At 39.5% G+C, this 12039-nt stretch overlaps 1 protein-coding gene across 1 annotated transcript; it reads right to left on the bottom strand.

Annotated features, from left to right (window-relative positions):
• Nucleotides 1-3916: 3916 nt before the first annotated feature.
• gltpd2b (glycolipid transfer protein domain containing 2b) lies at nucleotides 3917-8649 on the bottom strand. The gene is made up of 4 exons (XM_078266603.1): nucleotides 8580-8649; nucleotides 5453-5511; nucleotides 5107-5285; nucleotides 3917-4978 (listed from the first exon to the last, which is right to left on the bottom strand). Exons 1-4 carry the CDS (start codon nucleotides 8647-8649, stop codon nucleotides 4360-4362), a joined length of 927 nt encoding a protein of 308 aa, XP_078122729.1. The 3' UTR covers nucleotides 3917-4359.
• Nucleotides 8650-12039: the final 3390 nt, after the last annotated feature.

The following is a 12039-nucleotide window of genomic DNA, read 5'->3' as shown; positions in this document are numbered from 1 at the left end:
TATCCATTATCATCCTCTTAAATATTCATCCAGGATATACAAATGTATAGTTTACATATTCTTTGAATGGTGACTAGAGTCTTGAATAATGTGCGTTGGTAGTTGTTGTTTTTTTTTGTCCTGTAGGAAATGAACTGGAGATTTGCTTCCTTATAGAAAAGAATATTTTTCTCATTACATTTGTTGTTTTCATGTAGAATTCTCCACTGTTGTATGAATAAGTCTGAAGGCAATGACATCATGATAACTAGACAACCAGTTTGAACAACCAACCTGTTGAAAAAGCATAGAGTAGGCCTGAGTTTGGTGCTATTTACTTAATGTGCATTCATTGTGCAGTAAAGACACACACAATTGTAAGAACGCCTGTAAATGTTGGCTGGAGATATCTGTAGAGTCACACTTTTAAACTCAGGCACACTGCTTTGGCATGGTTGCAGAATTGTACCGATGCGAACGTGATCCTGTCGTGTCATCATCGTAGCAAATGTGGAACACAAGCATCTGTTCACTCACATTAAGGTCTGGCTCGACTCCACCACTTAATTTCTCTCAGAGCAATGTGTTTCTTTCGCAAATATCTCACAGTGGGCTCAATAGGACCTCATTATCTGATCCATACTTGACAAAGAAAGGTAATTAGATCTAATGTGATTACCTGGTCTATTTCTGAAGGGTTATTCATAATGAAGGATGTGCTCCAAGTCAGTCATCTCTTTTTTTGTTGCTTTTTGTGACCATCTACTGAGCAGTTAAAATGTATTTCTCCTCTGGCATTCCTGCAACACGTATTTAATTTCTCTGTAATCTCTTAATCTGGTCAGCTAATCCACAGCAGGCACGCTCAACTTCTTTACCCTACTTTGTCGCTCCTCTTCCTTGTGTCAAACGCCTGAATCACTGTCTTCAAAATAAATAAAGCAAGGGTAATTTTTCCAATGCATTCAATCCTATTTTACCCCAATCATTCTTTAAATTGACCAAACGTTTTTAAATCACAACACGGCAAATAAAATGTCTGTGCTTCATCACCTAATTGGACATTCTTGTTTTACTCATGTGCATGTGGAGATTAGTTCTTCAACCAAAGATCTTTATGGCAGTTTAAATTTGATTTATTTGTGCTGCACTGACACATCCTCAGCAGAGATACTGTAGGATCCAAGTGTAGGGCTAAACATCCTGTGTTACAAGGCCTACTACTCTTATATAATATTAATAATACGCACAAAAGGAATGTTTTTTCTCTACAACATAACAGTGCCTCCTGGTGGACAGACAGTGTTGTTCCCCAGTGTCACAGAATGTTATTTCCTTTTATGTCCACTTATATGTTTTTTTCTGTGAGAATTTGGAGATATCCTCAAAAAGCAATATATTTATTTTTTGGTGTGGCTGTATGATGTATTTAAAAAAAGGTTGTAACACAAAATCAGTATATCATCAAAAGCAAGGAAGAAATAGAAAAGAATGTACAGATATTGCATTCAGGCAATTTTGCCAGTGTGCATTATCATGATGGAATTATAGTAAAAAAAAAAAAAAGTGTTGTTTTATTTATAAAAGAGTATTTTATTGCTATTTTGTTGTAAAGAGAAGAGAATTTATAAGCTTGGATTGTATCATGTCATGGGAGCTACCTGGTAGGTTTTCAGCATTTATTTCAACAAATGGCAAAATGTCAACAGCGTGGTTGGAAAGGTTTTCATTTTTTTATTTAGAAATATTTTTTGTCATTGTTTGAGTCCTTTTTACTTTCTAAAATTGAACTCATAACGCTTCCAATGGATGGAAGGGGTTTATTGTTTCAGAATTCAGACATTCAAAGTAAATTAATAGCGGATATGTCACAGAGAGCTTTTAGAGAACTTTGAAGTCCAAAACCTTTAGCAACTTTTCAGAACAAAATTACAAAACGGTCCAATGCAAATGTCAGAGAGAGTCTACTTTTTGTGTTTCGTGTAAGGAATAACTTAACAAACCTCATTTTCCCCACCGAACCCCCTCGTCTTAAATCATACTATTGCCTAATACTGTGGTGTAAGGATAGTTCAATAAAGAAATCCATGAAATTTGTTGAGATAATCTTTCCCCAAAAGGATGATAATTCTATTCTTTATTTGTTGCTCTTACTGTATGTATATTTTTGCTCATGTTTACTGCAAACCAAGATAGAGAAATAAATAAATGTCATTTAAGGGAACTCAGACTCGCACTTAATTTTTGTCTCTGCCTCAGACAATAAGATTAAAGTGGAATGGCCATAATGCCAATGTGGATCCTTTTATCATGGCTTATTATCAACCAAAATGTAGTCAAATGTGTTACGGCATTTGTAAGGGACAGAAAAAGAAGCCAGCCAGTGTCAAACGTAGTCAGGTGGATGTAATCTAAAGTAATCTCATTCACCATAATCCTCACAGCCTATAGCACCAATGGACACCTGAGTTAACCTGTGCGCACATACTGGTACACGGTAACAAGAGAAAGGTAAAAAAGAGTAGAGGTTACTGTATGTTCTTATGTGTGAGTGTGAGACTCTGTGGACTTTAATTTTGCAAGAGTATAAAGAGGGAAGTGAATACGTAGCGGAAATACCACCTTCAACATGTCATCCTCCTACACATATTACATGTCAAAGGTCACAGATTGAAATCTTTGTTGGATTCAAGTGATATTCGTTCAACCAAGCTCGGAAATGTGTGAATTTAGTTTTAGGTAGCTTCCCCCCTTTGGGAGTTGCTTTACCATAGTCTTCCGCCAACTGCTTGACAAGATCACAGCCGAAGTGTGCTTCCGCTCACTGACCTTCAACCAGCGCCTGTCTCCTGTTCACTCCGTGGCTTCAGGCTTTATCCTTATCTCTCCTTTCTCCGCTGTCTCCTCCTCAGAAAGAGAGAGCACAGTCCAGGAAAAAGGGAGAGATTACGTGGCATTAGAGGTATTTGTGGTTTTAAAATAGTCCGATCAAGAGAAGCGCTGGTGACTGATACTTACACATCGTATTCTCTCTGTTACACACACATTCTATATATTATAGTCTTGAATAATTTGCAAAACACTTTGATAATTTTCAGATTAGGATTTTTTTTCCTAATATTTAAGCAACAACATTTAATGTTTTCTTACAAACAAATAGATGTTATGAGGGGGAAAGCCTTTGTATTTGGATTCAAAAGCCTGTGTATTTGGGTTCAAATGTGTCCAGGCAAGAGTGTCACACAGAGCAGATTACTGTATATCCACCATGATGTTAGGAAAATGAAGATTAGTCTGCAGCAGAGCACTGGAACCTCTGCTGGATGGTGGATAACATTATACAGTTCAGTGACATTTAAACGTCAACGTTATCACATTACTGGACCAGACTACATCAGAAAATAGGCAACTGGATTCTCTCATTTAATCATTCTGAACATGATACAAAAAATTACAACATAAAATAGAGAAATTCATTCTCCAACCTCACACCACTGTTGCTGTGAAGCAACTTATTGTTCTTTGTTCAGAGCATGTTTATTTATAGTGTAATACCTCTTTAATCAGGATGGATTGGTCCCAGATTTAAGGGCTATAAGGCATCTAGAACTAGCCAGTTTTGAGGTAGCATACTAAATCACCAAACATTTACTCCAATTAAGACAGCAGCCATTTTCAATAGAATTTTGGGGAGCATGCCTATGTTCCCACATTTCTAAGAATTTCTTTTCACTGAAAATTAGGCCCTATGTTCCCACATTTCTAAGATTTTTTTTTCCAAAATTAGGCCCTATGTTCCCACATCTCTTTTTCATAAATTTGTATCAGATTTTATCCCCCTTTTTCCCAATTTGGTAGCTAATTACACCCAACCTATTATCCAGTAGCAATTGACTACATATGGAATGTAACCCTAACCCTAACCCTAAAACAGAGCCTAATCTTAAGAAAAATCTTAGAAATGTGAATGTAACAAAATCACATATGGGCACAACAACATGAACTGTACAATCTGATGCAATCCATTACAAAATCATCTCCCCATGTGTGTCAAGAACATTATAAGCTTAAAAAATGCTGCAGAGTTGTTGCAATGGGTTGCTTTAGTGTTCATGTTATTGTCTGCACCTGTTTAAATAATTATATCAACATGATCTCATAAACTTTGATAAGGAATGTCTACAGACCAAAAGCAGACTTTCGGTATCGGATGATTGTTGACGCAGCTTTGGTAGGGGAGGAAAATATGGCACGTGAATTGTAGCTGAAAAAGTCCATTCATGTTACCTTGAGAAGGTTATGCCACGTTTGTAGCTATCAGTTTATGTGTGATGCCCAGTAGATCATGAGGACAGTGGAAATATGGTCAAGTCCGCTTTTCTATGGCAAGTCCAGCATGCCATTTTCTTCCAGGGCTTTCTGTGTCCTATCATAAACTTCTCCAATGGCCTGAACCACTCTGTTGAGCGCTGTGCTCAGCTCCTCCTGGCGCTGCACACACACCAGCTTGAAAAAGAAACCCCGCTCTGGCATTGCAATGAAGGCCAGCTCGGCGGCCCTGCGGACGAACCAGCTGTGGTGGTTGGCCAGGGTGCTCTTGTAGGCCTCGCGACACAGCTCTGAAGGGCTCCTCAGCCGGCCGGCCACCGGTGTCTCAGCCAGCTTCTCCAGGAAGAGCTTCAGCCAAAGCAGAGCACGATGCAGACGCAGCAGAGTCCGGCATCCAGAGTCCGTCTGGTGGTGGAAGTCCACCAGTCCTTGGTTCAGCTCTACCCAGATCATGGAGCGTACAGAGTGGTAACCACCAGTGTGCTGTGAGGCCTCCTTATTATTCTTTGTCCCAGGTTCTACGTTCACACTGTTTATTGAGTGTATATCTGGGCCCAGCTCTGCTTCAGGGTTCCCTTCTGCCAACAGGGCCAGTTGGCGGATTATAGAGGTCTTGGTTTCTATCTCTTTAGATATCAGTCCCACCATCGGGCCCAGAGCTTCCATAAATCTGGAGGAGTACCACAGAACAGGATGAATCATCTTACAGAGTCCAGATAATGTCATAAACCATAAATAACTTCATTCTTAAGTGGCTGTAAATTAATTCATGTCTCCTGCTTTATATGGTGGTTTTACCTCACAAGCTCATCCCAGCTGGACAGATACGGCTGCAACAGCACGTCAGAGGTGTTGGCCGGTGCAGCCAGCAGGTGGGAGAGCAGCCGTGACACCTGGAAAGTCTGACCAGGGCACCCCTCCAAGAGCTGTGGGCCCTCAGCCCTATCGGCCCCACTGCTGTTGTACAACTGGTGAAGCTGACAGTGGGGGATGGGAGGTGTGTGAGTGTGGGGGCGATTGACAGGGGACAAAGAAAGAGAGAAAGCGGATGTAATTCAGCGCATTCAAATTAGCCATCAAAATGAACTGTATGGAGGAAATGTAATAAGTGAGGAACTGCTTTATATTCTGCACGTGCTCTTACCGTATTCACTTGATTATAACCTTTTAAACAAGAATCCCAGTGGTAATCCAAACCCCCCTCTGCAGTGAGACATTAAAGAGATGTAAGAGAAAATCCCACAGTAAGTGTTTGTTTGCAATGACTTTCCCAATTAAACAGAGACTTTCATTTTTTTTTCTGATAATACTGCAACAAACACATGGACATTGTGAGCTGTAGGATGCATTTAACACATCAAAATAAAATATTTATAGGTTTGCATTTCCATATGAATTGTATCAGTCAATGGGACTTAAAGGACAATTCCGGCGCAAAACGAACCTAGGGGTTAATAACAGATGTGTACCCACTCGATCGCTCTCTGGGACATGTTTTCATGCTAATCGAATGTGTTTGTAGCTTGAAAGAAGCTAGCGCAGACCACTGATTAGCTTACAACGCTAGTATTTGGGGCACAGGGAAAGTAAAAACAAATCGCTTCTTATACCACTAAAAAGGCTCAAAATATCACCACACTTCAACGGTAGCAGTAATGAGGGTCCCTAAATGTTAACCGAAGCATTGAGAAGATTGTAAGTGTACAGACAGTTTATTAAAAAGATAGTTTAGAAAGACAGTAGCTCCCAAGATGGCGGCCGCCTGTATATGAGAACGCGAATCTCTTTATAATCTATGAGTGGGTACACATCTGTTATTAACTCCTAGGTTCGTTTTGCGCCAGAATTGTCCTTTAACATTTCTGCACATTAAACCTGCAATAACAGTTTTTCTTTTTTGGGCCACTTGGGGGCAGCAGAAACAAGTTGTGAACACAATGTTGACATATCCTTACCTTTTTAGCAAACATGTTAGCAAACAGTTGCTTATTTACACATCCAGAAGTTACAGAGCAACATTATCATTCATTTGTAGTCATGTTTCTGGCCATTTGTTGAATGTAAGTCAAACATTTACTCTCTTTTAGCTCTGTTTTTGGTCTCTACCAACTCCTGCTGAAAATATCTGGCTCTTTAGCTTCTAAGTGTTCATGAGCTAGTCGCTAACTGTGTCTGTCTGCAGTACAGTGGGTTTTTAGAGCTTCTTCACAGAAAACAGCTGCCTGCTACAACTGAAACCCCATTTCTGGAGCAGAGAGAGTAAACTGAAACATTTAACTTGCGGCCGAGCAGTTAAACAGTGAGCTAAAATTCTCTAAAAACCTCAGTAAAGGGTAGCTGCAGATTTAGGTGCTAATTCTCTGTAGGTTCATCACTATGGGTGAGTCCTTTTATATTGCCACATTGTATTCACATTTTCATTTGATATCAATATAAAAATATTGATTATAGTCACTTTAAATTAGATGAGAGCATATAGTTTTAAAATGGCTCATTAACAAGCATCACTGTCATGTGACAGATCTGTTGTGCTGTTAACATGACAAACTGATTATGAAAGGGCTGACTATTTTTTTACATTCTTGATTAATTCCAGATTTAAGTTCATCATACTATAGGCGTTAGCACAAAAACAAGCAGATTGACAGATTAAAAGGCAAGGCAGCAAATAACTTTCTTTTGACGGCAGGTTGTGATGTTGAGTTCTACTACTTTTTGAGCTCATGTGACAAAGCAAACCCTGTGATTTGAATTGACCGTCTCAAACACTGACTTCCTCAGCACACATCATGCGCACAAGTTGCTGGGATCAATTTTGGACCCTAGCTAATTCTCTACATGCCTCTATTGCGTCACAAGATCCATACACTCACACCATTATTATGCTATAGCGATACTATATAGCAATAAATACATAAGTTGCAGTTATGAAAATGACTATGACATGAAAGCCCTTTAACACTGGCATACAGTATATTTTCACATTCAAATCAGGGCCATTAACTTGTGACAAATTTGTCATTTTCCAGCATGCCTTGTTCAATTCAACTGTGGTATATTCCTGAGTGAAGTCAGCTTACTGAAGTCAAACTATTCCTCAGATTTATTTGGGACCTCAGCCTCCTGTCATTCTCTCAGAGGGCCCTGCAGGTCTCCAGACCACAAACATTAAGGGCCGAGCAACTTACAACCAAATGCCACAAAAGCTGACAGTATAGATCGTGCTCCTCTGCATGAGTCATTAACAGAAATGACTCAAAAGATCAGCCTCCAAACTAACCCTGAACGACTCACCTGAACTACTGAGCTTCCTGTCAGCTTGGCTAGTTAGCCTCACTCTCTCAGTTAAAATTAAACACAGCGCCTGTCCAAAAAAAGATGTAATTGTAACTTGACAGTGACCTACTGTAGATGTTGCCAAAAATGTCACTACAAACAAAACGAGCTGTGTCTAAATTTAAGTTTCCTAACTGAGTTACTATAAGGATGCAGAGCTGGCAGTTCATGCTTTCAACCAAACTTTTCTCTCAGTTTGCACTCTGGAATCTCACTCACGTCCCTCAAATCTTTGAATTTAATCCAAGCTAGAGGAAAAAAAATCACATTTGATCACAATTTTAACATTGTTACACTGCTTACCAGATTTCTTTCCCCATAAAAGTAAATATTTATAGAATATTTTGTTGACATTTGGATTGAAATGAGAAGTTTTCTAAAAAAGGATGTTTTTTTCTTTTTCTGATATGCTTTACTTTATATTGTCATACTATAATTTTAAGACAAACTAAGACGCAGTTAAATATTTTTGCACACTTATTCAAATAGAAAAGATTCCTACCATAATATACAAATAATTTGGTGATGTTTTTGCATCATATAGCTTTAGATGTCATTATTTCCCAAGAATCTTTGTCTACAAAAACATCATGTATAAAAAGTCTATATTTATCTGATGTGGCTGAAAATAGCTCATATAAAAAAAAATACTGTCACTGGGTCATCTCACACTCCAATAACATGTCAAATCACACATAGACATATTTCTGTGATGTTGTTAAAATGATTTGTGAGCATAAAGAGTGAGCAAAAAGTGGTGTGACCACCACCATGCTTGATTCTTCAGCCACCACATGTGACACATTCCTGATCTGGAGCGTATGTATTTCAAACAAGGGAGGGATTGTATAGATTATTAGCAGAACATGGAAGCCACACACACACACACACACACACACACACACACACACACACACACACACACAAATACTCACGAAGCCACAGTGAGCCGAGGAATAGCAGCAGGACTACGATAGCAGCAGCAGCCTTGCTCTTCACACCCATACTGACGTCCAGTTTTGGGTCTGCCAGTCCCTCTCTGTTCCTTCTCCGTGTCCCTATATTTTAATTCCTCTGTGTCTCACATGAGTCCTTGTCCCCTTGCACTGGCTGTCACCACAATTACTCCCTGCTGGACCACTGCCTCTGACCCCCTCCGTCCTCTCAAATCTTTCATACTCCTCCCCAAAACCTTCAATAAAAAGTTCTCTCAACTGTTATACCTCACAGAGCCTTGATCAATGTTTAACTCTATTGTACAATAGTTGTTCTTTTCCCCTCGTCACACTGTTACAACCCAGCCTGTTGTTACTCTCTTTTTTGTTTTCCTTTTGCTTTCTTTGATTCAGGTCTTTCCTCTACCCTGCCTTTGTTTCTGACTGTCTCTTGCAGTGTTGCTCAATCTGAAGGTCCAGAGATCAGCCGAGTGTGCAGCCACTGACTGATAATGCAGAGCCAACGCAGCTTGTCCATAAGTAACCTCCCTCCTTCCAGATTCATCTTCTTTACATGCGCTATATTCCTAGTCAGTTCAAGTAAACACTTGCTCCCTCTCCTCTCCTCCTACCGCCACCACCACCCTCCGTCCTCCCTCTCTCCTCGCTCTCTCTTTCTTTCTCTCTCTCTCAACAACTCATTCACACACACATAATTAGGAGCACCACCACAACCACCACACATTACAACAGTTCTGACACACAATTCTGAAAACATGAGAGTATAACATGACACACATCTCAGGACACTCTCAATGTAAATACACATGTCCCCCCCCTTTATATTTATCTTTATTGCAACCTAGACTAAACCTCTGGATCGATTAATTCCAGAGCAGATTGTGTTTTTCCCATAATCTGCTTTTGGTGGCTGTACAGAGAGCAATGCCATATCAAATCCCTGTTTGTCAATGAATAACAAGGAATAACCAAGCTTATCCTAGCTGAGACTGCAAAAGGAACAAAGATGTCCATTCATGCTAATCTAATTCTAGACATGACAGAGACATATGTAGTTCTACAAAATGTAGTGGGGGCAAACAAAATTTATCTATTTAGTCTTTAACAACAAAATCAAATTTCTGTGTCCTTGTTACCATATACGTTACAAAATTTGATTCATATTCTATAATATATCACTTTGGATTTCTAAAAGCTAATTATTTAGAAATTGCATCAGATTATGGAAGTCTGAAGTCTGAGACATAGAACACAGGTGGAATGATGTAGCACATATAGGGTGTTCCCCTTGATTATCACCTCTGATACCTCTGATAATCATAGGATTGCTCACTATCACTGGGTTTGCTGTCTCTGTTGTGGGGGGAGGTGAACAGACATTGAATACCACACTCAAGCCAGACCACATGTGTACTCGTGAGGATTGACTTAACAATGGTATTTTGCAGCAGAGGAGCGGGAAAAAAGTAAAAGCAGGGGCATTAATTACTTGGCTAGGGAGGAGCCAGTCATGGGGCTTCACTCAGTGCAACCAATGAATGAGCCCATCTGAAATATGCAGCATCTGACAAGGGGAGACTGTGGATCTCCGTGAAAACATGTGATGAAGAAGACTTGAACTGTTTGACTCCACACGGCTAGTAATCTCAGATTTAATGTTCTGACAAATTAACATTCATGTTTTAAAATGTGTATTTGTCTGCGTGGTTAAAAAAGCAGTCAGCTGTCTATTCTTGACATGATGCACAAGTGCACAGTACTAGTAGACTAAAGCACATGGTATGATGTATGGGGTATGTTTATGTATGGGGGTTCAGTAGAGCAGGAAAGAGGTATTTTGTCACTGTCAGATAAAATCACACTGATTTCCACCAGCTTGAGAGCAAAAGTTAGAGAAACACATACTGTATGGTGAGTCAAAACATTTAACCACATTTGATCCAGTTTGTTAAAATCTTATAGGCTCCAACTATTTTTTTTACGTTTTTAAAATGTAAGTAGAGTAGAGATCTCCAGAGCTGGATGATTGAATCTAATGACAACAGTGCAGTGCAGATGTTCAAAAGCAAAACATGATTGTTGTCGGTTCTGTGGATGTGACCTGTAGTGATTTTGGGCTGAGGTACAACCCTGAAGTTTTAAACTTCTAGTTTGCAACAAGCATTCAACATTTAATGTAAATCCCTCAACAGAGGTTCACATTGTGAGAGTGAATCACACATTATAAGACTGATAGGAGTTTACAGTTATTGTAACTCTATCCATGGATGCACAGCAGGCACTGGCAATATAAAAAATGTTGTCATTGCATATTCAAATACAGCTCTTTGTGCCAACCGCATTAACTCTACAATGGTTTGAACCCCCTGCTTTATGGATGTGGCTATTTTTTATAGCACTTGTTATAAAAGAAGTTACACACCTGTCTGACATTTTGCCCTGACTGTCAGTTATTTGAAAGACTTGCCGAATATAATTGGGTGGAATTGAAAAAGAATTCTAAAAGAGCCAACACTGGACTTCGCTCGGACTGGTTATTGTGGGGGAAACACCAACCTAAAGTGAACATGCTGGAAGGTTCCTTTATCTTAAAGGGATAGTTCAGATATTTTTTAATTGGGATTGTATGAGGTATTCATCCATAGTCAGTGTATTACCTACAGTAGATGGCGGTCAGCACGAGCCCAGTTTGGAGAAGCAGGACGGAGTACTTGCACGGAAGCTAAGCAATGTACGGCTGTAGACGGGGGCAGCAGCAAAACATATTTTAGCCACCCAAAAAAAAGCCACCTAAAAAAAATCAACACAGTTTAAATGTACACTGTATTAAATAATATATTTATTGCTTTACCTTGCCTTCAAACAGCCCTTTGCTGGGAGTTGCTGATGAATCCGAACTGACCCTTTAAAATACCAAAGTCCCACAATAACACAAACAAATTATCCGAGTGGTAGACCAGCAACTTCCATGTTCTGTGATGTAAAATTCCTTTTTTTGTCAAAGGAATCTGGTGGCTTTGAAGAGAGCATAGATGGAAATAATGGCTTCAGTTCCCTGTCAGAAAGGTCTGTCGGACGGCAAGGTAAATCAGTAAAAATAATCTTAATATAGCGTACACTTAAATGTTGATTTTTTTTAGATGGGCCTTTTTTTAGGTGGATAAAATATGTTTTGCTGCTGCCCGTGTCTACAGCCGTACATTGCTTAGCTTTCCCTGCAGGCACTCCTGCTTCCTTCTCCAAACTGGAAACCGCCATCTACTCCAGGTAATACCCTGACTATTGATAAGTACCTCATACAACCCCACCCAATGTTTTAATACTGTATTATTTTACTACAGCAGTAAAGTGCAGCTCTGCTCTGTGAACAGTGGCCGGACAGATCCAGCCCTTCTTCTGTCTCTGAGCTCTGAACTGAATTAAGTGTGAGACACATAAT

The sequence above is a fragment of the Sander vitreus genome, chromosome 13 (genome assembly GCF_031162955.1).
Source record: "Sander vitreus isolate 19-12246 chromosome 13, sanVit1, whole genome shotgun sequence".
NCBI classification, from domain to species: domain Eukaryota; kingdom Metazoa; phylum Chordata; class Actinopteri; order Perciformes; family Percidae; genus Sander; species Sander vitreus.
Note: the sequence above shows the minus strand (reverse complement) of the source record. Positions and strands in the feature narration are given on the sequence as shown.

What these genes read in the sequence shown, in the direction of transcription:
- gltpd2b (XM_078266603.1), bottom strand. Translation starts at nt 8,649, where the DNA reads ATGGGTGTGAAGAGCAAGGCTGCTGCTGCTATCGTAGTCCTGCTGCTA. An exon ending in CCTCGGCTCACTGTGGCTTC is followed by an intron (nt 5,512 to 8,579) that starts GTGAGTATTTGT and finishes GTCTCACTGCAG; the next exon opens with AGGGGGGTTTGGATTACCAC. An exon ending in GTTATAATCAAGTGAATACG is followed by an intron (nt 5,286 to 5,452) that starts GTAAGAGCACGT and finishes CCCCACTGTCAG; the next exon opens with CTTCACCAGTTGTACAACAG.